The 22,419-nt window shown below is 34.8% G+C and overlaps 1 protein-coding gene and 1 long non-coding RNA gene across 2 annotated transcripts in view; one reads left to right on the top strand and one right to left on the bottom strand.

The window, feature by feature from the left end:
• Window positions 1–6,419, top strand: part of LOC137621222 (uncharacterized) — a 20,734-nt gene extending 14,315 nt beyond the window's left edge. Inside the window, exon 4 of the long non-coding RNA XR_011040180.1 lies at window positions 5,116–6,419. This is a non-coding gene — a long non-coding RNA (uncharacterized lncRNA). The remainder of the gene's footprint in view (window positions 1–5,115) is intronic.
• Window positions 6,420–7,225: 806 nt separating this feature from the next.
• Window positions 7,226–22,050, bottom strand: LOC137621221 (unconventional myosin-Va). Its single transcript, XM_068351622.1, has 9 exons — window positions 21,941–22,050; window positions 20,949–21,113; window positions 20,234–20,442; window positions 19,927–20,031; window positions 19,365–19,561; window positions 18,275–18,478; window positions 17,524–17,698; window positions 15,643–15,854; window positions 7,226–7,654 (listed from the first exon to the last, which is right to left on the bottom strand). The coding sequence occupies exons 6-8, from the start codon at window positions 18,475–18,477 to the stop codon at window positions 15,744–15,746; spliced, it is 489 nt and encodes a 162-aa protein (XP_068207723.1). The 5' UTR covers window position 18,478; window positions 19,365–19,561; window positions 19,927–20,031; window positions 20,234–20,442; window positions 20,949–21,113; window positions 21,941–22,050; the 3' UTR covers window positions 7,226–7,654; window positions 15,643–15,743.
• Window positions 22,051–22,419: the final 369 nt, after the last annotated feature.

Here is a 22,419-nt window from a genome sequence, read left to right as displayed (position 1 = left end):
ATAGAAAAATTCCAGCTGTACAAAAATATAATGTCTATAGATCCTCTTATATTGAGGTCTATTTCAAGATGTGATATGCAGGGTCATTCTTTTCCCATTGTAGTCTATAGTTCACTTTATATATGTAGCATTTTTTTAAGCCTTGCAAGACAAGACAAAGTGTAGCCTGAATTTTCGGTTGTGACATTATTGACTCCACCAGGTGACTAAATTGCATAGTTTTGTATGTTGGTGTAGTAGGATCGAGTTTCTGTCTGTTTATTGAAAGAGGATTTTCATTGTCCTTGATTTTAGTAAGATTTCGTATAAGTCATAAAAAATTGCCTCATGGTTTTCAATGTGCACACTTCACGTTAATATATTTCCTAGTGCAGTGAGTTTGGCACTATTTGAACTGTTCAAAATGTATTTTGTGGATGTTTTGGTCAGAAAACTTTATCAGATTTTGAGTTTTTTTTTTTTCTGTTTTTAAGGTTTTAATGTTGTAAGCAGCAGAGGTTTAATAGGTGATATTTGAACATGATTTATTATGAATTTTTTCATTTCTAAAATATTTATCAACAATGTTGTAAGCAGCAGAGGTTTAATAGGTAATATTTAAATGACTTATTATAGGTTTTTCATTTCTAAAATTTTTATCAAGATCTAATATATTTTTTGTCTCATAGATTTATTACGGCATAATCTGCAGGAATTAAGCCGATTCATTGGGCCTGTAAATGTATTTTTTGTTTTTGTTTTTTCGCGAGTAGAAATGGACATGTTGTAATGAGCTTATTGAAAAATCGCTTAAAAATATGATAAAAATTTCTATTCCTAAGTGGAAGACACCCCATTGCTTGATAATTTCCCCCTATTTTTATTATTACTTCATGACTTAAGATTTCTCCTGTAGTTTCTCATAGTTCAAGTTCACTTCTCCCTATTTTTGGCACACGAAGGAAAATACACTGTTTATATTATCCATTATATGCAGGACGACTTTTTTTTATATTTTTATGGTAATTTCTAATAAAAAAAATACAATGGACACAAGTAAAATTCTCGAAAAGCACTAGCAGACCTCTCACTAGTGTTCTCTTAGCTACCTGTTTCCTCAGGGACTTACAATCCCTGACTGACTGACTTACTACCTTACAACCTTACTAACTTACTACCTTACAACCTTACTACCTTACAACCTTACAACCTTACAACCTTTCAACCTTACTACCCTACTACCTTTCAACCTTACTACCTTTCAACCTTACTACCTTTCAACCTTACTACCTGACTACCTGACTACCTTACAACCTTCTGACTAAACCCCCCCCCCCCTTCGCCCCTTTCAGCTTGTCCAAAATGTAGTCCACTCTTGAATTCCTGTCGGTTCCCTGACACGAAAATCTTTATTAGTTATAGAAGTCAAAGCGTTTGGGTACACAGACCAATACATTTCTCTGAAATAAATACCAGTGTACGTGTATGTTATTTTACTCTTCGAAATTAGAAATTTGTTTAGGTACATTTAATTTTGCTATAATCAAAATTGTCTCGATTTTAGGAATTTTCTCCATTTACCAGCCATTACATTTTTAATCATATTTAGTGTTAAGGTTTACTTTTCAAGAGTTTTGTGGTTATTCATAGTTTTGTAGTTATACATTTTTCTACTTTGAAAGATTGTAGTTACACATTTTTCTACTTTGAAAGATTGTAGTTACACATTTTTCCACTTTGAAAGTTTGTAGTTACACATTTGTCACACACTTTTCTACTTTGAAAATTTGCTAAAAGTTTGCAATTACTCTTCTACTTTGGAAATTTGCAGTTACTTTTCTACTTTGAAAAATTGCAGTTACTTTTCTACTATTGACATTTTGGGTAACATATTTTGTTTCTCATTTCCTAATACCACCAGTTTCATTTGTATTTTTCTAACACAATGGAGAAATTTATGAGTTAAATAAAACCAAATGTTTAAAAAACATATAAAAGTTTTCTCTAATCAGTTTTTAGTTATGATATATTGATAAAGTTCGTCGTGTTATAAGGAAATCTAAAATTTCAATATTAGTTTTAGAACAGCTTTGATTAGACAGCCAGTAAGGTTGCAAAACACAATAAACCATTTCAATTAATATATTCATCGATTTCTTTACAGTTTTAAATGTAAATAGAAATAAATATCCCTTCATACAGATTTTGGTTACAATGTGAATAAAGCAAAACTAATTATAAAATACTCATACAACTCAAAGGAATGTTAGATTATCTACTGTCAGTTCACAATCGGGTATTTTTAACTATCAAATCTAGATGTATATAGGATACACTGACCACAAATCAACACCCAAACACTCCTTAAGGTTACTGGCAAGTTCCAAGCAGGATTCCTTCTCTTCTGCTTGTGTCTCTTGTCCCCTTCTAGCTTGAACTGACCTCTTCCCTCGCACTACCTTTTGGCGAAACAGAAAACTAGTCCAAACCAGGATTTCTGCCGGCTCTCTGTCAAAAGATATAATTAGCATTTTATATTAGTCAATTATTTTATATATTCACAGCAAAATACTAGATGGTTATGACTCCAGTTTATGCATAAATTTTACTAAACGAAATGTTATGTACGTTTAGACTTTGATACTGAAAATCGAAGGGCTTTCAAGCATTTAATGTAGATCTCTCTCTCTCTCTCTCTCTCTCTCTCTCTCTCTCTCTCTCTCTCTCTCTCTCTCTCTCTCTCTGTTGGTTTTAGTTATGAACTACTTTTACAGAATCACTACTGCTATTGGGGATACAAAAATTACTGCTGTCATTGGAACTCAAGCGGTGTACTGTAGGCATTGGTTACAGATCTTTGCACTGTTATTATTATTATTATTATTATTATTATTATTATTATTATTATAATATTATTATTATTACTAGCTGAGCTAAAACACTAGTTGGAAAAGCAAGATGCTATAAGCACATGTGCTTCAACAGGGAAAAACAGTCCAGTGAGGAAAGGAAATAAGGAAATAAATAAACGATATGAGAAGTATTGAACAATTGAAATTAAATTTCTTTAAAAACAATAACAACATTAAAACAGATATTTCATATATAAACCATAGAAAGACTTGTCAGACTTTTCAACATAAAAACATTCGCTACAAGTTTGAACTTTTGAATATTTGGCAGGTGTGTACTGAAAGTCACCCTTGAATCTCTCTCTCTCTCTCTCTCTCTCTCTCTCTCTCTCTCTCTCTCTCTCTCTCTCTCTCTCTCTCAGGGAATCCTGTCTTTACAATGGTGGTTTGTGCCTTGTCATTTATCATCTCGATTTTGTATCGTGATATTTATCAAGATGGCCACTTGTTATTGGTAATTGTAGCCACGCTTACGATACTCCTGCATTGTTTCAATGTGAACTCTTGTAATTATCATGGGATTTCTATTAGCTCAAAGTGAATGCCTTCACTACCTAGCATTCAAAGCCTTTTGGTATTAGCGCCTCAAACAATGCACGGATTTCCTAAGAAAGGTTAATCGAGTTAACTATATTCTTTGACTTGCCTCTCTGGATGACCCTGTGTATCTCAATCCTTACGTTCTGTTTATGAAATTCCACAGTGTCTTCGATTCCGGTACCTTAAAAAACACAATTTTAATGCTGGTATACTTTTGGATGGTAGTTATATGCGAATTTTGTTCCTTTATTGTTGTTGGGATTCGAAACAATTGTTTATTCATTATTTTTTTTTTTATTAGAATCATATAGGCGATGGGCATTTTGAATTAATAATCCCTCATGTCAGTCAATCAGGATTGGCAAGGCTAATTAATTCTGTTCATATTGAGGGCAGGGTAATTTTGTATTGATTTTGAGGTCAGGGTAATTCGATGTTGATTTCAAAGGCTGTGGTAATTTTAAGGTTTTTTAGGGCAGGGTCATTAATATGATTTTGACAGTAGGGTCATTATAGGTTATGATTTTATATAGGGATAGGAACGTACTCTCTTCAAACTGCTTAGCTCTTTGTAGTATGTCTGAAAAGTTGCTTCTCTTGTTTTTGAAATTACGAATATAAAATAACTTACTTATTGGTAATGTTTGACAGTAGTTTGGAAGGGGAATCTGTCTCTCTCTCTCTCTCTCTCTCTCTCTCTCTCTCTCTCTCTCTCTCGGATCCAAATAGGTTTTTTACTTTCTATCCCTCCATTTAAAAATAGGTTTTCATTCTCTCAAGCGTTTCTTCTCAAGAAGCAATTTGAAAACTTGACAATTTCCCTCAAAAAGCAGTATGTTTATTGCCATATTTGTTTGTATTTGTCTCTCTCTAGGTCCAATATTTTGTTGCCCCCCTCTCTCTTCATGTCCAATGTCTTTTCATTTCACCTCTATATTCATATCCATATTTTGTTCTCTCCTCTCTGCACTCTTCTAAGTCCCTTATCTAAATTTATTTTCTTAATGGCAGTATTTTTTTTCTTTCATTTAAGTAAAAATTTATATGTTGATCTTCCATTGATTCTCATTCTTCATATGTTTTATTGTTGGTTTTTATATGTGGTGATTTGTCCCTTATTCAATTTCAACGATAATACCATTTTTTATCTTTCACAATTGTTTTATATCTATTTTAAGGAAATAATTGTTTGACTCAAAGCTCTCAGAATTTGACATACTGATCAGGGTTTAATTTTATGGAAATAATTGACTCAAAGCTCTCAGAATTTGACATACTGATGAGGGTTAATTTTATGGAAATAATTGACTTGAAGCTCTCAGAATTTACCTAACTGATCATGGTATATTGTCTGAGAGTTAGCGTTAAAATTTTTGCTTAGTGTTATTTCATATACATTGTATAACTAAATAATTATAGCCACGAAAAGGAAAATGAAGACTTGATTGGTTAGTACCAAAGTCCAAATGAGTGACATGGACGGACTTGAGTCCGTCGATATCACCAATGTGGACTTGTCTTTAATTTCATATTTCGTAGCTATGGTCATGACGTGTCAGTGAATTCAACGGAGAAAGAAGGGGTATTTTGTCTAGCCTCTAGTAAAATTTCATCAGTCGTTTCATGTAAAACATGTTACACATGAAATATACGACAATACTAATTCAGATTTTATTATTCACAGGAATGAGCTACGATAGCAGTGTGCGCGCCCGTCCTGTGAGCCATCAAGAGGCAAGTGCTAGTCCTGTGAGCCATCAAGAGGAGCGATCCAGTTCTGTGAGCCATCAAGAGGAGAGATTGGCAGTGCTGTGAGCCATCAAGAGGAGAGAGTGGCAGTCCTGTGAGCCATCAAGAGGAGCGATCCAGTTCAGTGAGCTATCAAGAGGAGAGAGTGGCAGTCCTGTGAGCCATCAAGAGGCAAGTGCTAGTCCTGTGAGCCATCAAGAGGAGCGATCCAGTTCTGTGAGCCATCAAGAGGAGAGATTGGCAGTCCTGTGAGCCATCAAGAGGAGAGAGTGGCAGTCCTGTGAGCCATCAAGAGGAGAGAGTGGCAGTCCTGTGAGCCATCAAGAGGCAAGTGCTAGTCCTGTGAGCCATCAAGAGGAGCGATCCAGTTCTGTGAGCCATCAAGAGGAGAGATTGGCAGTCTTGTGAGCCATCAAGAGGAGAGATTGGAAGTCCTGTGAGCCATCAAGAGGGAGAGAGTGGCAGTCCTGTGAGCCATCAAGAGGAGAGAGTGGCAATCCTGTGAGCCATCAAGAGGAGCGATCCAGTTCTGTGAGCCATCAAGAGGAGAGATTGGCAGTCCTGTGAGCCATCAAGAGGAGAGAGTGGCAGTCCTGTGAGCCATCAAGAGGGAGAGAGTGGCAGTCCTGTGAGCCATCAAGAGGGAGAGAGTGGCAGTCCTGTGAGCCATCAAGAGGAGCGATCCAGTTCAGTGAGCTATCGAGAGGAGAGAGTGGCAGTCCTGTGAGCCATCAAGAGGCAAGTGCTAGTCCTGTGAGCCATCAAGAGGAGCGATCCAGTTCTGTGAGCCATCAAGAGGAGAGAGTGGCAGTCCTGTGAGCCATCAAGAGGAGAGAGTGGCAGTCCTGTGAGCCATCAAGAGGAGAGAGTGGCAGTCCTGTGAGCCATCAAGAGGCAAGTGCTAGTCCTGTGAGCCATCAAGAGGCAAGTGCTAGTCCTGTGAGCCATCAAGAGGAGCGATCCAGTTCTGTGAGCCATCAAGAGGAGAGATTGGCAGTCTTGTGAGCCATCAAGAGGAGAGATTGGAAGTCCTGTGAGCCATCAAGAGGGAGAGAGTGGCAGTCCTGTGAGCCATCAAGAGGAGAGAGTGGCAATCCTGTGAGCCATCAAGAGGAGCGATCCAGTTCTGTGAGCCATCAAGAGGAGAGATTGGCAGTCCTGTGAGCCATCAAGAGGAGAGTGTGGCAGTCCTGTGAGCCATCAAGAGGGAGAGAGTGGCAGTCCTGCGAGCCATCAAGAGGAGAGAGTGGCAGTCCTGTGAGCCATCAAGAGGAGCAGCGCCGCCGCCCCCCCCCCCCCATAAAAAACTCAGCCGGTAATCCAGGGCTTATATAACGCAGTTTCTGGACACTCTTCGTAAATATGTTTCAAATATATAAAGAAATTATGAATTTTAATTTTTTTTTTTTTTTTTTTTTTTTTTTTTTTTTTTGCTTGGGCTGTTTTCTGGCAGTTTAGTTTTTCATATTGTATAGAAATGGCCTGACAACTTTGTGTAGTTCATGGCCTGACAACTTTGTGTAGTTCATGGCCTGACAACTTTGTGTAGTTCATGACAAGTAGTTCATGACAAGTTTGTTTATTTTAGTTCAACTCTTCCCTTTAAAAGTCATAATTTTTTTTTTGCCTGTCAACTTTGTATTTCCGTGTTTGAAGTGTTTATCTTTAATAATTTATTTGCCCTAAATCTGTATTCCACTTTTTGCCTGTAATTCCCATGTTCAAGTCTTTTTCAGTGTGAAAAAATAAAAGAAAAAAATGCTTTTTTAAAGTTTCATTACAAAAAGGGGTGTTTCAAAGAATAAAAGTATTGATTAACAGGTTTTTCAAAGAATAAAAGTATTGATTAACAGGTTTTTATTTCATTTGAAGGTTTCTCACAGATACAGCATAGAAAGGTTTAAGAGTTTAATGAATTGTCAATTTTAGCCTCTTGAGTTGCCTTTAGCTATTTAGTGTTTGAATTTTTAAAGATAGGTTTGCAGACCTTTAGTACCAGGTTTGCAGACCTTTAGTACCAGGGACGAATGACCGACCAGGGTCCCCCTCACTGGTGGTGGTGGTCTAGAACTGGTTCCAGATTCTTCCAGTACAAGCCGGAGGACGGAACAATGCAGTACCCCGCTCTGCTATTGACAGCAACAGGATTCCAACCATTTCTGAAAGGTTTTGCAGACCTTTAGTACCAGGGACGAATGACCGACCAGGGTCCCCCTCACTGGTGGTGGTGGTCTAGAACTGGTTCCAGATTCTTCCAGTACAAGCCGGAGGACGGAACAATGCAGTACCCCGCTCTGCTATTGACAGCAACAGGATTCCAACCATTTCTGAAAGGTTTTGCAGACCTTTAGTACCAGGGTCCCCCTCACTGGTGGTGGTCTAGAGCTGGTTCCAGATTCTTCCAGTACAAGCCGGAGGACGGAACAATGCAGTACCCCGCTCTGCTATTGACAGCAACAGGATTCCAACCATTTCTGAAAGGTTGTACATAGACTTGAGACATAGAAAAAGGGAATCATCTATATGACAATTCGCCTGGAATACTTATACTAATGCATAGAATATGGGAATTTGCCAAGTGACCTGGAAAAGTTATCACAATACATACAAGAAACTTACAAATTGGAAATCATATATACAAATGGCCTAGAGTAGTTATACATGCATTTACTTAAAGCATATAAAATGAGATTCATAATTATTAGCCAAATGAAACTGATAAATTACTTATTGCAAAGATGGACACGAAATTTTAGGAGATCAATTGAATTATGTAATTGTTTGGCAACTCAAAAATTCATTGTACAATATAAGAATAAAATATCCAAATATGACAAAATTCAAAAATAACAAATATATTAAGCTTAAAAATATACTTATTAGAGAGTAAAGAAAGATAATTGTTTATGCTTTAAATAACAAGACAACCAGCCTATTTTACACATGAATGTGATGAGTAAAATATATAGAAAAATCCATGATTCATGTGAAAAAAGTTTATGGTGTGACTGAACGACGATGTGCAAAATATGGTTCTGGAAATAGTAACAATTTTACTGCATTGGGAATGGAATGTAAATTGCCAATTAAAAATTCTATATGATTGTCAACTACAGTCTATAATGGAAAAAGTAAGGTCTTCTATAGTATCACAAGTGAGATACAGTATATGTATTTACGTGGTTTAGTGTACAATACAGACTGGGGAATGCTAATATTTAGTAAAGCGTTGATATTAAATTTAATCTAATTTTCAAACAAATATATTTGGGTCCCTATATCCTAAAAACAATGCAATGAAAGCAGTCTTTATCATTAACTACTAGAACCCTACTCTGAGAAGACAAGAGGAACAGAACCCTATTATTATATCTATTATTATCATCATCATAACTTGCTAAGCTACAACCCTAGCAGGATGCTATGAGCCCAAGGGCTCCAGCACAAAAAATAGCCCAGTGACGAAAGGAAACAAATAAAATATCTTAAGAACAGTAACATTAATTTAAAACAAATATCTCATATAAACTATAAAAAACTAACAAAACAAGAGGAAGAGAAATAAGATAAAATAGTGTGCCAGAGTGTACTTATATTTAGGGTGAAGTCGGTGATAAATGTTTCAGAAGGATTTAAGATTATTATTAGTTGTATCTAGAACTGTGTCAATTTCTATTTACTACAAAAATTTTTGGACGAAGTAATGTTGAAGTTGCCTGAAATGCAGAGATGGTGCCTGGAAATGAAACGAAGGAAGAACACTATTTGGATGATGCCGTGAATAGAGAAGAATGGAGGGGAGGTGAATTAAGAGTTTTAATATATTTGTAGGAGATCGACCTCTGCAAACAGGTGATTGAAAAGGGAAAGGTTGAATGTTGGTCATGTCAGAAACTTAAATCTTAAGGAACATCAGTTTCAAAGTAACTTTGGTCAGAATGGTTGTGATTGAAAAGGAAAAGGTTGAATGGTGGTCATGTGAGAAACTTGAGTCTGAAGGAACGTATGTTTTAAGAGTAAATTTGGTCAGAATGGTTAAGTTCCCTGCAAGAAAGTGATTTAAAAAAAGAGAACTAATTGAAGTCAGCTGCTTGATTGAAGAGAACAGGCAGAGATAGAACTCCCTCTGTGATTAAATACTTGATAAATGTAGTATGTAAAGGTGATAAGGATCAATCACTAGTGAGAGATGAATGCAGACATAGGGAAAATTGCAGAAGAATGTGAAGAATAAGAGTGTTATGATTCATGTGGAAGAATGGAATGACAGAAAAGGAAATGAAATAAGGAGAATGATTCATGTGGAAGAATGGAATGACAGAAAAGAAAATGAAATAAAGAGTCAGATTCTCCTGAGAGAGAGAGAGAGAGAGAGAGAGAGAGAGAGAGAGAGAGAGAGAGAGAGAGAGAGAGAGAGAGAGAGAGAGAGAGAGAGGTTATTAAACTAGGAAGTGTATGAAAACATATTTCAAAGGAAATTCAAGTAGAGTTTAGAATGGAAAATGAAGCAAGACTGAAAGGAATGCCTGGCATAGCATTACATAGGGGCTATTTATATACTTTGTCGTACTGTCTATATTAAGTTGATTTGTGCAAGGTTAATGAGTGAAAGTAGATAGTGCATTGAATAAAACTCGGTACTGTAATGTATAATGCTTATTTGATTCTAGTCCTTGTAGCTCTCAAGAAATGTAAAGGAAATTTATTGTTTATAATAAACTAAAAGGAAAAGTACATGAATAACACTAATAGAGCATACGACGTAAGGGAAAGGACAACGTGCCCAGGTAACAGATAGATAGGCATTGAGAAGCTAGACTTTAACAAGCTTGCTTCAGTATATCGCTAGATATAGCAAGAATTATTTGGGGGGAAAATGTTGGAGTATATTAGTGATAGGCTCTGGGTCACGTGCTGTTAAGGGAGGTCACAAAAGTTGATATTTGAAACTATTGATTGATTTTAGGTTTTCTGGCATCCTGAGATGACAGTACTATATTATTATTATTATTATTATTATTATTATTATTATTATTATTATTATTACTTGTTAAGCTACAACCATAGTTGGAAAAGCAGGATGCTATAAGCCCAGGGGCCCCAAAAGGGAAAATAGCCCAGTGAGGAAAGGAAACTTAGGAAAAATAAGATATTCTAAAAACAGTAACAATAGTAAAATAGATATTTCCTATATAAACTAAAACAATTTAACAAAACAGTGGAAGAGAAATTAGATAGGATTGTGTGTCCGATTTTATCCTCAAACAAGAGAACTCTGACCCAAGACAGTGGAAGACTATGGTACAGAGGCTATGGCCCTACCCAAGACTAGAGAACAATGGTTTGATTTTGGAGTGTCCTCTTTCTAAAAGAGCTACTTACCATGGCTAAAAGGTTTAAATAAATGAAAGCAGACATCAAGACTATTTCAGATGAATTTGATAAAAAGATATTGTATAGGAGAACCAATAATTCATGTGAAAGGATGGAGAGACAGAAATAAGTGTGAACCATTTAGTATTTGGAAGTTCTTGTGTGGGACCAAAAATCTTCTTTGAGATTAAAGGAAACAGTGAATGAGAAAGTGTAAAATATGATGTGTGGAAATATAAGGAAATGGAAGATTTTTTTTACTGAATTTGGAGTGCAATATAGAAGAGAGAGAAAAGTGTCAAGTAACATTATAGATAATTGTCATGTTGATTCCAAAATGAAAGGAGACAATGTAAGGTCTTGTATAATATCACATGAGAGAGAGATACAGTATTTGTTAATAATGTGGTTTAGTGTACGATAGAGACCGAGGTAACACTGAAATTTAGTAGAGAGGTAGCATTAGTAATTTATCAATTTGCAAGAGCATAAAAAATATTTGTGTATGAGTTATATACCGTTTAATTAACAACGCTGGACAGAGTATATAGTGCTTGATAAAGGTCCCTATATTATGAAAGTAATGCAAAAAAAAAAAAAAAGGCAGACCTGATAATGAGTTGAGATAATTATTAAATTAGCATGTCGAGCAATTAGATGGACAGACTCCCTTATACATATTTAGAGTGAAGACAATGGTAGGTGTTTCGAAAGTATGAGAAAAATACTAGAAGTTTATCAAGAACAGGGTTAATTACCTTTTATCTGAAAAGAGTTCTCTCGCTTGAGGGTACACTCTGGCACACTAGTTTAATTTCTTTTCCTCTTGTTTTGTTATTTTTTTTAGTTTATATAGAAAATATTTATTTTAATGTTGTTACTGTTGTTGAAAGATTTTATTGTCCCTTGTTTCCTTTCCGCACTGAGCTATTTTCTCTGTTGGGGCCCCTGGGCTTATAGCATCCTGCTTTTCCAACTAGGGTTGTAGCTTAGCAATTAATAATAATAATAATAATAATAATAATAATAATAATAATAATAATAATAATAATAATAATAATGGCTATAGTACCAATATTGAGATAGGCTGCAAGTGCGAGATACTACACATGAAGAAAACGGTGATGTGAAGTACATTTGGATGGTAAAAAATGGATTTATTCCTATAAGCATTGCAAGAAAGAGATGGCAGAATTACTGCACGAGTAACAAATAGATTGTAAAATAGTTTCTTGATAGGTACTGGTGCAGAGATTTCCTGGGGCTACCTTAGCTAGAGAATGTGTCATGTGGTCAAAGAACTGGACAGACATATTTCACTTTAGGGAGAAAGGAAGTGGACACTGAGCATAATGTGAATACACGTGAATAAATGAGAGTAGGTGTTTCAATGTCTAATGTTTGAAGTAGGAGAGAGAGTTCAGATAATAATTTACAAGGACTGGTTGAGTGTTGGTAAAGAAAAAATAAAGTCTGAAAGACCATATATTGGGTCAAGTTCCTCTTACTTGAGGATACACTCGGGCACTATATTCTATCTAATTTCTCTTCCTCTTGTTTTGATTTGTTAAAATTTTTATAGTTTATATTAGAAATATTTATTTTATTGTTGTTACTGTTCTTAAAGTATTCTATTTTTCCCTGTTTCCTTTCCTCACTGGACTATTTTCCCTGTTGGGGCCCCTGGGCTTATCACATCCTGCTTTTCCAACTAAGGTCGTAGGTTAGCAAGTAATAATAATAATAATAATAATAATAATAATAATAATAATAATAATAATAATAATAATAATAATAATAGAATGTAATCTTGTAAATAAAACAGTGTAGGCAGTTAGGTATAAGAAGAAATAGCCAATGAATGGAAGAACTCTCCTTGGGAATAAATACTTTATAATGGACGCAATCGATAAACGAAAGAAAAGCAGACCGCCATACAATTGCAGATGAGTTGAGAAATAAGAGGTCGAATGTTTCAGGATGATGATTGGAATGACAGACATAGTAGCATTAAGAGTATTATATTTGAGCTTGCAGTGAGAGCAAGATTCGTCCATTCTGAGAGAGAGAGAGAGAGAGAGAGAGAGAGAGAGAGAGAGAGAGAGAGAGAGAGAGAGAGAGAGAGAGAGAGAGAGAGATGCAAATAATGTACGGTATGTGGCAGATGAAGAAACACCGGATGAAATGTGAAATAAATTCTGAAATATTGTCAAGTAGAGTTTGGAATGGAAGATAAACTAAGATTAAGGAGAAGGCCTTGTATCGTATAACATAGGTGCTATGTGTCCTAGTTACGTGGTTTGATATACAGCGTCTGTATTAAGTTGATTTGTGCAAGGTTAATGAGTGCATGTAGATAGTTCATTGATTAAAGTTTGGTACTGTAGTGTATAGCCTTTTGGGCATTGTAACTCATAAGAAAGGCAAAGAAAAAGTAGTTTTTGTAATGAATTAACTAAAGGAAAAGTACCTAAATAAGAAGCAAAGTTACATACATACATATACCAATGTACTTCCTCCAATTCAACATGACTTTCAACTTCGCACCACCTTCCCTTCTCATACATCTCATAACCTTACTCTTATCCACATTAACTCTCAACTTCCTTCTCTCACACACCCTTCCAAATTCTGTCACTATCGGCCAAGCTACTCTTCCTCGTCTGCAACCAGTACAATATCATTCGCAAACAACAACTGATTTACCTCCCATTCATGGTCTTTCTTGTCTACCAGTTTCAATCCTAGTCCAAGCACTCAAGCATTCACCTCTCTCACCACTCCATCAACATACAAGTTAAACAACCACGGTGACATCACACATCCCTGTCTCAGCCCCTCTCTTACCGGAAACCAATCGCTCACTCCATTTCCTATCCTAACACATGCTTTACTACCTTTGTAGAAACTTTTCATTGCTTGCAACAACCTTCCACTAACTCCATATAAGCTCATTACATTCCACATTGCTTCCCTATCGACTCTATCATATGCTTTCTCCAGATCCATAAACGCAGCATACACCTCCTTACCTTTAGCTAAATATTTCTCGCATATCTGCCTAACTGTAAAAATCTGATTCATACAACCCCTTCCTCTTCTAAAACCACCCTGTACTTCTAAGATTGCATTCTCTGTTTTATCCTTAATCCTATTAATCATTACTCTACCATACACTTTTCCCACCACACTCAACAAACTAATACCCCTTGAATTACAACACTCATGCACATCTCCCTTACCCTTATATAGTGGTACAATATATGCACAAACCCAATCTACTGGTACCATTGACAACACAAAACATATATTAAACAATCTCACCAACCATTCAAGTACAGTCACACCACCTTCCTTCAACATTTCAGCTTTCACACCATCCATACCAGAGGCTTTTCCTACTCTCGTTTCATCTAGTGATCTCCTCTTTCTCTTTCTCTTTCTCTTTCTCTTTCTCTCTCTCTCTCTCTCTCTCTCTCTCTCTCTCTCTCTCTCTCTCTCTCTCTCTCTCTCTCTCTCTCTCATCACCAACACCTGCAACAGCAATTATATCTGCCTCCCTATTATCCTCAACATTCAGTAAACTTTCAAAATATTCCGCCCACCTTTTCCTTGCCTCCTCTGCTTTTAACAACCTTCCATTTCCATCTTTCACTGTCTCTTCAATTCTTGAACCAGCCTTCCTTACACCCTTCACTTCTTTCCAAAACTAATTCTTAATCTCTTCATATGAATGACCCAATCCCTGACCCCACCTCAGGTCAGCTGCCCTCTTTGCTTCACTTACCTTGTGCTTTACTTCCACATTTTTCTCTCTATATCTTTCATACTTCTCTACACTATTACTCTGCTGCCATTCCTCAAAAGCCCTCTTTTTCTCTTTCACTTTTACCTTCACTCCTTCATTCCACCATTCACTGCCCTTCCTCATGCTGCCTCCAACAAACTTCTTGCCACACACATCACTTGCAATTCCAACAAATTTTCTTTTACTAACTTATAATAATAATAATAATAATAATAATAATAATAATAATAATAATAATAATAATAATAATAATAATAATAATAATAATGTAGAAATGAGAAGGGACAAAGTACTAAGGCAAGCAGGTGGTGAGAATTAGGAACGCAGGTCACCAGAAAGACTTTATTTGGATATCGTTACTTTAATCTCATAAGATTTAAAAATGAAACTATTTGAGAAAAATGCCGATTTCTATCAATTATCAGCCCTATGTCATTTGCTGTTGACGAAGGTAAGGAGATGTAATTGAAGAGAGAAAATATCCAAATAGCTTACATATATAGAGATGACAGCCAGAATATTACTGTAGAATAGTTGTCCCATAAAATAAATAATTTTGAAGGAAAGAAGCTATTGGTAGGATGCTCACTTGATTATAGTTGAAATAAAATGAAAGCAGATATTAAGACTATTATGGATAAATGTGATTAAAAAAAAGTGTTTTTATTGGAGAACGAATAATTCATGCAAAAGAATGGACAAACAAGAAAAGTGTCAACCAGTTAGTATTTGTAAGTTTCTATTTTGGGACTAAGAATTTTCTGTGAGATTGAATAAAAGAATGGAGGAAAATGTGTAAAAACATGAATGTGGAAATAGATGAATTACTGCCAGTTCTTTGTTCAGACTGCATCTGTAACGTTTAGAAGGCTTCCATAAGACTAAAATTACTGCCAGATCTTTGCTCAAACAGCTTCTATAATGTTTAAAAAGTTTCCTAGATGAAATGTTACTGAATTTGGAATGCAATATAAAGAGACAGCAAATTAGAAATGAAAAATTTTAGATGAAAAGAAAACAAATTAGTCTAAAATGGAAAACGAAATGAGACTGAAAGTAAAGGTCTTGTTTGATATCACATGGGAGAAACATTACCCTATTTATGTGGTTCAGTGTGAAATACAGACAGAGGTAATAGATTCATTTGTCTTGGTATATGCATGTATCCTCATGAAGTGTACCTGAAGTATCCTATGAATATTATAAAAAAAAAAAAAAAAAAAAAAAAAAAAAACATGATAGTCGACTCAATTAAAAAAGCTCAATATTGTGAAAACCAACCATTTCTGTGAGTGTCTGTTGTAGAGAGATAATCTTGTTCTCCAATCCCTTATTCAGCTGCTTCTGATGCTCGATAGATTTGGCTTCTATCTTGAGTTTCTTCAACCTCCTCCTCCTAGCCAAGAAGCACCTGACCATGCCTTGCAAGGTGAGGATAAAACCTTTGACAACAAGCCTGAAGTGTTCCGCACGTGCCTCTGAATAATAATGCACTGAAACGAAAAATGAAAGATTAGGTGAAAACCCAAACACTAAAACTTAAGCTTTTTATCTATCTACCATGGCCCTTCCCCCAATTTTGGGAGGTTAAGAAAAAAAAGCTCTTTTTTTTCTCAGCATTTCCCTTTGCATGACGAAGGACTCAGCCGAGTTTGGTTGGTACTTCAATATATCATCATCATCATCATCATTATCATCATCTCCTCCTCTCCTATGCCTATAGACGCCAAGGGCCTCGGTTAGATTTTTCCAGTCGTCTATATCTTGAGCTTTTAAATCAATACTACTCCATATATCATCTCCCACTTTACGCTTCATAGTCCTCAGCCATGTAGGCCTTGGTATTCCAACTCTTCTAATGCCTTTTGGAGCCCAGTTTAAAAGTTTGGTGAACTATAATCTCTCTTGGGGAGTGCAAAGAGTATGCCCAAATCATCTCCATCTACCCCTCACCATGATCTCATCCACATACGGCACTCAAGTAATCCGTCTTAGAGTTTCATTTCTAATCGTTTCCTGCCGTTTAACTCTCCCAATATTCTTCTGAGGGCTTTATTCTCAAATCTACAAAATCTGTTGGCTTCATTGCCAATGTATACTACGCTATATTGTTTCAGCAGTTCCATCGGCAAAAGGTCGTCCAAACGCAGATATCGTCATCCCATTATGTTTTGAAATATTCTATTTAGCACTTAAAAATCTTGCAGAAATTATTTTTCCCACTTATTACAATAAATTGGGCTTTTAGCATCCTGCTCTTCCAACTAGGGTTGTAGCTTAGCTAGTATTGTCATAATATTAATAATGATGACACCTAGATGCAATTATATAAATGAAATGGCTTTGTAATTTCTTTAAAAAGAAATAACTTTTACATAATTAACATATGTGGTGGCCTGGTGGTAGAGCCATTGCCTGTTGATCGCCAGACTGGGGTTTGAGTCACGCTGAAACTCGTTAGTTCCTTTGGTAGCTGCAACCGCACCATCCTTGTGAGCTAAGGATGGGGGTTTTGGGAGAGCCTTTAGGTCTATAAGCAGAGTCACCAGTAGCCATTGCCCGGTCCTCCTTCATACTAGCTTGGGTGGAGAGGGGGTTTGGGTGCTGATTATATGTAATATGTTGAGTCTCTAGTGCATTGTCCTGCTTGATAGGGCAATGTCACTGTCACTTGCCTGTCATTCATGAGAAACCTTTAAACCTTTGAACAAACTATATTCTACCGCATATAAGAACGACACAACAAGATTGTTATATTAATTCAGAACCATAGTAAAATGAAAAAAAAAAAATAGTTCTACCATTTCTTTTTTAATATTCACTGAACTGAACTATCATAATCGGTTGAAAAGTATTTCTAAATTTTTTATGCCAAAATTATTTCAAAATTAATGCTGAACAAATCTGCATCAAAATAATTTGGTTTCTTTTCCTTGAAATTATAAAAAAAAAATATACAGGTACAGTAAAGTAAAAAAAAAAAAAAACTAAAATAAACGGCCTGGTTTAGTTGTATCTCACATTTGGCATAAAATTAACAAGGAAAATATTTTACCTCCGCACTTATAAGGGTAGTTTGTAATATAAATTAGAGAAATATGGGAAAATATCTAAAAAAAAAAAAAAAAATACGATCTATCATTTATCCAATAAAATACTTACCGCTCTAATACGTGGCATGTGCTCGAAGCGTTGCCGTGCCCAATTGCCACGGGCACAAGACTGCAACCTGATCATAGTATATTTGAGACGTTGATAGCGAACTTTCTTGAGCCATCCACGCATACAGGCTTGGATTTTGATGGCAGCTGCGGTTTGACGCATAAGGTGGACACGTCTGTAATAAAGGTTAGAAATTTCTTTAATGATTTTCTTGATGACTTATAAAGCAGTTATGGTATATGCCTGACATGGAAGTTATTGTATGGCTTGGAAAGGTGGGTTCAACAAAGGCATAACTTCTGGTTCTTATATACAGTATTCCAATAAGTTTTGTCAACTTAAGGCAGTTACTCTTAAGGCTTTGTGTACTAGACATATTCTAAGTAGATTTCAATAAATTATTAATACTATTATTTAGCATAACAGTACTGTATTTTTCTTCTGTTCTGCTATATTTATCCTATATTTATGATTCAGTTTAATGATTATGCCTTAAGTTTCCTTACTTTATATTATCTACAGATATTTCAATTGTAAATTCTATGAATAGATTAAGATAGTTTTAATTTACATTAAATAGCAGTTTTAAAATAATTATTTTGCATGCATACAATATACCAGTACTAATTCGCAGTACAGAACTTTTACTGTGCAGTACATCTATAAAAAAAATCATCAAAAACAAAGTAAATAAAACATTGACACGTCTGACATTTAAACCAAATTATAAAGACAGATTCCTTCTACAAACCTTCTTGACACCAGACCTCTGGTGTATCTCTGAATAGTCATGGCTGCATTTCGCACAGTTCTGTAACGTTTGCGATGAATAAACATACGAACATTCTTCTGAATCATGACACCAGAGTCGGTCAGTTCGTAATTTCTCCATGTAGGCAACCTGTCCTGCTCTGAAGAAGATTTTGGTGAGTCCAAACTTGAATTGATCTTCATCCTGTCGGTATAGGAAATAAGGATATGCATGAAGTCAGTCACCATATAAAAGAAAATAAGTCTAAGCTGAAAGGGAGAATTGTAGTTTATATCTGTGATATTACACTCCGGATTAAGCTCTCTCCAGAACAATATGGTAAAATTACCATATGCGGAAGCCAGTATTTCTTTAAATTACCGTAATTGTCAGGAATATAGACACAAGGATCTTTTTGAAGTTTTTATAGTTTATATATGAAAAATCGATTTTAATTTTCTTACTGTTCTTAAAATATATTATTATAATTGTTCATTACTTCTCTTGTAGTTTATTTATGAGTATTTCCCTTTTCCTTTTCTCACTAAGCCAGTTTTCCCTGTAGGAGCACTTGGGATCATAGCATCCTACTTTCCAACTAGGGTTGTAGCTTAGCTAATAATACTAAATAATAATAATAATAATAATTATAATAATAATGATAATAATAAATAATTTGCAAAAAAAAAAATTACTAAATTTTGGTGAAAATCATTTTGTAAAATGAGCATTCATACAATCAGAAATACTAAACTAACGAGAAACTATTTAATGGTCATCCTTGCATTACTATTGAGGTTATTGTTCAAAAACTTAAAGAAGCTGTGATACTACTTTATAGTCTCAGGGTTTCTTATGATTTTTATTGCATTTATAGAGTATTGTTTTGTGTACCATATATGTTTGCTTAATCATATTCCTTTTTCTATAATGGGCATTATATTAATTGGAAGTCCGGTCTTTTAGGCCTAATAAAGGAAGAAGAATTTACATTTCTTTTACAACATGAAATAGATATTTCAGATCAGAAGTGGGGAAAGATGCAGACAAAGAGGATGATCAGAAGTATCATTAATGTACTGTACATCACCTTGATGGGTCTCCAGCAGCGCTAATTCTAAGTTTCTAAGACGCCACAAGCTCTCAGTTGTTGGATGGCCCTCGTTGGATCGAAGGTAAAAGACATCTTATCATCTTTAGGCTTGATGCACCTCACATAGTGAGGAGTTGTACTGTTCAGCGTCACCATCAGGAGGCTCAGAGAGAATCGCGGAATTGAGACCCAAACTGTAATCATTGATAATTTTGTTGAAGCAATGGCAGCTTATCTTGGATGCAAACTAATAAAACACTGTCTTAAACAAAGGTTACATAAACTGATATATCTTAATGCTCTTTATAACATATGCATAAGTTTCAATGCAAACTAACATTTCAAACTAATGAACATGGGAAGTTAAATTCATCCCTCAAAATCTAAATTACAGATTTTTGTGAAAATCAATGTTTAGCAATTCAATTGCAACTGATAATGAAACCCACCTAGCAAAATCTCAAACAAAATAATAGAATATGAGCAAAGAATGGACTCAAATATTTCAAAATAATAAGTAATGGAACTGGAATGTATTTTTCTTTGTCAGAAAACTTACACTTTTCTTCATGTCTTTCGACTTGGCAGGACCTGCTGGCATGACTTTCACTTTGGTCTGAGCCCCTTTAGCTTTCTCAGTAAAGAGGGAACGTCCTAAGGGATACTGTAAAGTTTAAGGGAAAATTCATTAACTGCAACTTACAACATAAATGATACATCTAAAATTATTCTCATCATTATATAGGACTTCAAGCAACATTTAAATTTCCAATACCAAATATTTACTAACACATGGAGACATTAAACTAATTAAATAATTAATAGTCATCAATATTATGTTAAAAATAATAATAAATTTGTCTTACCTGACTAGACTTTAAGTATATTTACACAATCCTCAGAGACCGTGTCCCTATTTTTCTCTAAAAATCCAGCACATTCATAGCCTACTTTTATTAGCAAAATGAGCGATAACAAAGGTTGAATTGGAAAGCCTTGGCTTGCTAAAATGGTCCCACTTTTTGCACTTGTCATACAACTTTTCAACTCAAGATTGATCTGACCCTTTGGGCATCTGGAGAGAAAGGAACATTATTATTATTATTATTATTATTATTATTATTATTATTAATATTATTATTATTATTATTATTATTACTATTACTATTACTATTATTATTATCATCATTATTATGGCATCTGGAGAGAAAAGTAACTATTATTATTATTATTATTATTATTATTATTATTATTATTATTATTATTATTATTATTGTCATTATTATTATTATTATTATTATTATTATCATTATTATTAGCTAAGCTACAACCCTAGTTGGAGAAGAAAGATGCTATAAGAGCAAGGGCTCCAACAAGGAATAGCAGCCCAGTGGGGAAAGGAAATAAGGAAATAAATAAACGATATAAGTAGTAATGAATAATTAAAATAAAATACCTGTATTTCAAAAACATTAACAATAAAACAGATATTTCATATATAAACTATAAAATCAGGTATCAATAGACACTGAAAATCCTTATTACTTCATTTCAGTATTATTATATAGTATCAGATCTCACCATAAAAGAGAGTTGACATAACAGCAAACTTGACTCGTCAAGAAGAACGAGTATGCCCAGCTTGCTTTCGAGGAGATCAATGCAAGGTGGATTGTCATAGAAGTTAATGAATTCCCACTCGATCTTCTCCTTCACATATTCTTCCTGCTCCAGTTTAAACACATGCTGTGAAAGTTAACCCTTTTACCCCCGGGGTATTTGGAAATTTCCCACCCTTAACCCCCAGGGGGTTATTTTTTTCCAAGCACATTTTGCAGTATATTTTATTTAAATTGCTCTAACAGCCTTAATTTTTGTCATAGAGAGGTCAGGTTGGTCTCATTCTCTTGGAAAATGCCTGAATTTTCTCAAATAATTATCAAAAAATATGAAAAACTAATTTTTATAGCATTTTTTTGCAAGGACGTACCGGTACGTCCATGGGGGTAAAGGGATGGCTTTTGTGAAACGTACCAGTACGTCCTTTGGGGGTAAAAGGGTTAATATATAATTTCAAGCAAAATACAGTGCAATATATTGGATTAACAAAATATATGAATTATCACTAGAACCTTCAGCAAATTAAGAATACTTCACAACAATGAAAAAAAAAATTCCAAGATATGAAAACTACATTGAGGGTAATAAAGTTTTACTTAACTATAATTCAAATACAAAACAGAAATCTAAGTCTGGGTAATGGATATTAAGATTAAAATTTTCCAAAAATAGCCAGTTTTAAAAGTAATTTGTAATTTTCTAGCTATCCAAAGCCAAGTCCCTTACAAAGGGGAAGGTCTCCAAACCAAGGGAGTTAGAACGGCTGTTAAAATCGTGAACGATGTAGTTAACAGCAGTATGAAATTTCTATTTTCTTTTTTTCTATTTCATTTGGAATGAAAGAAGTGCAACTAAATGCCTTTCTTGCCATAACAAATTTGGAAATAAACTTGAATAAAACACCTGTTCAAAACAAAATTACTGATCAGTATGAAAGCTGTGTCTTTTTTTACCTGATTGAACTGTTGCTGTAGCTTCTCATTAGCATAGTTGATACAAAACTGCTCGAAACTGTTACTTCCAAAGGTCTCAAACCCATAGATGTCAAGAACACCAATGAATCTGGAAAGAATAGACAGGGATGAATATAAGGTCTTTTATCATGACAAATAGGTTTCATATTAATAATGTGATATCTACACGGTACAACCCCTAAAAATATTTTTTAAAAAATTGACAAATTCTATTAAAAGCTATTATAGACTATCAACACAAGGGTTGCATTTTGAATTATGTCACGCAATGTGAATTTTGGGTCATTCAAACTAATAATCTCCATGAAAAAAGCATGGTAAAGGAGTAGTTGTGTTCAGTCACTGCCCAAGTTTATAAACAAAAGCCTTTTTGATGTTTTCTTAATCACTATGCTGTATAAATAATATACAGTATACAGTAACAATACTGTTGTATACAGTATACTATCTTGAATCTT

Source organism: Palaemon carinicauda, chromosome 27 (assembly GCF_036898095.1).
Source record: "Palaemon carinicauda isolate YSFRI2023 chromosome 27, ASM3689809v2, whole genome shotgun sequence".
Lineage (NCBI taxonomy): Eukaryota > Metazoa > Arthropoda > Malacostraca > Decapoda > Palaemonidae > Palaemon > Palaemon carinicauda.
The sequence above is the reverse complement of the archived record's forward strand: the minus strand, read 5'-3'. Positions and strand labels throughout refer to the sequence as shown.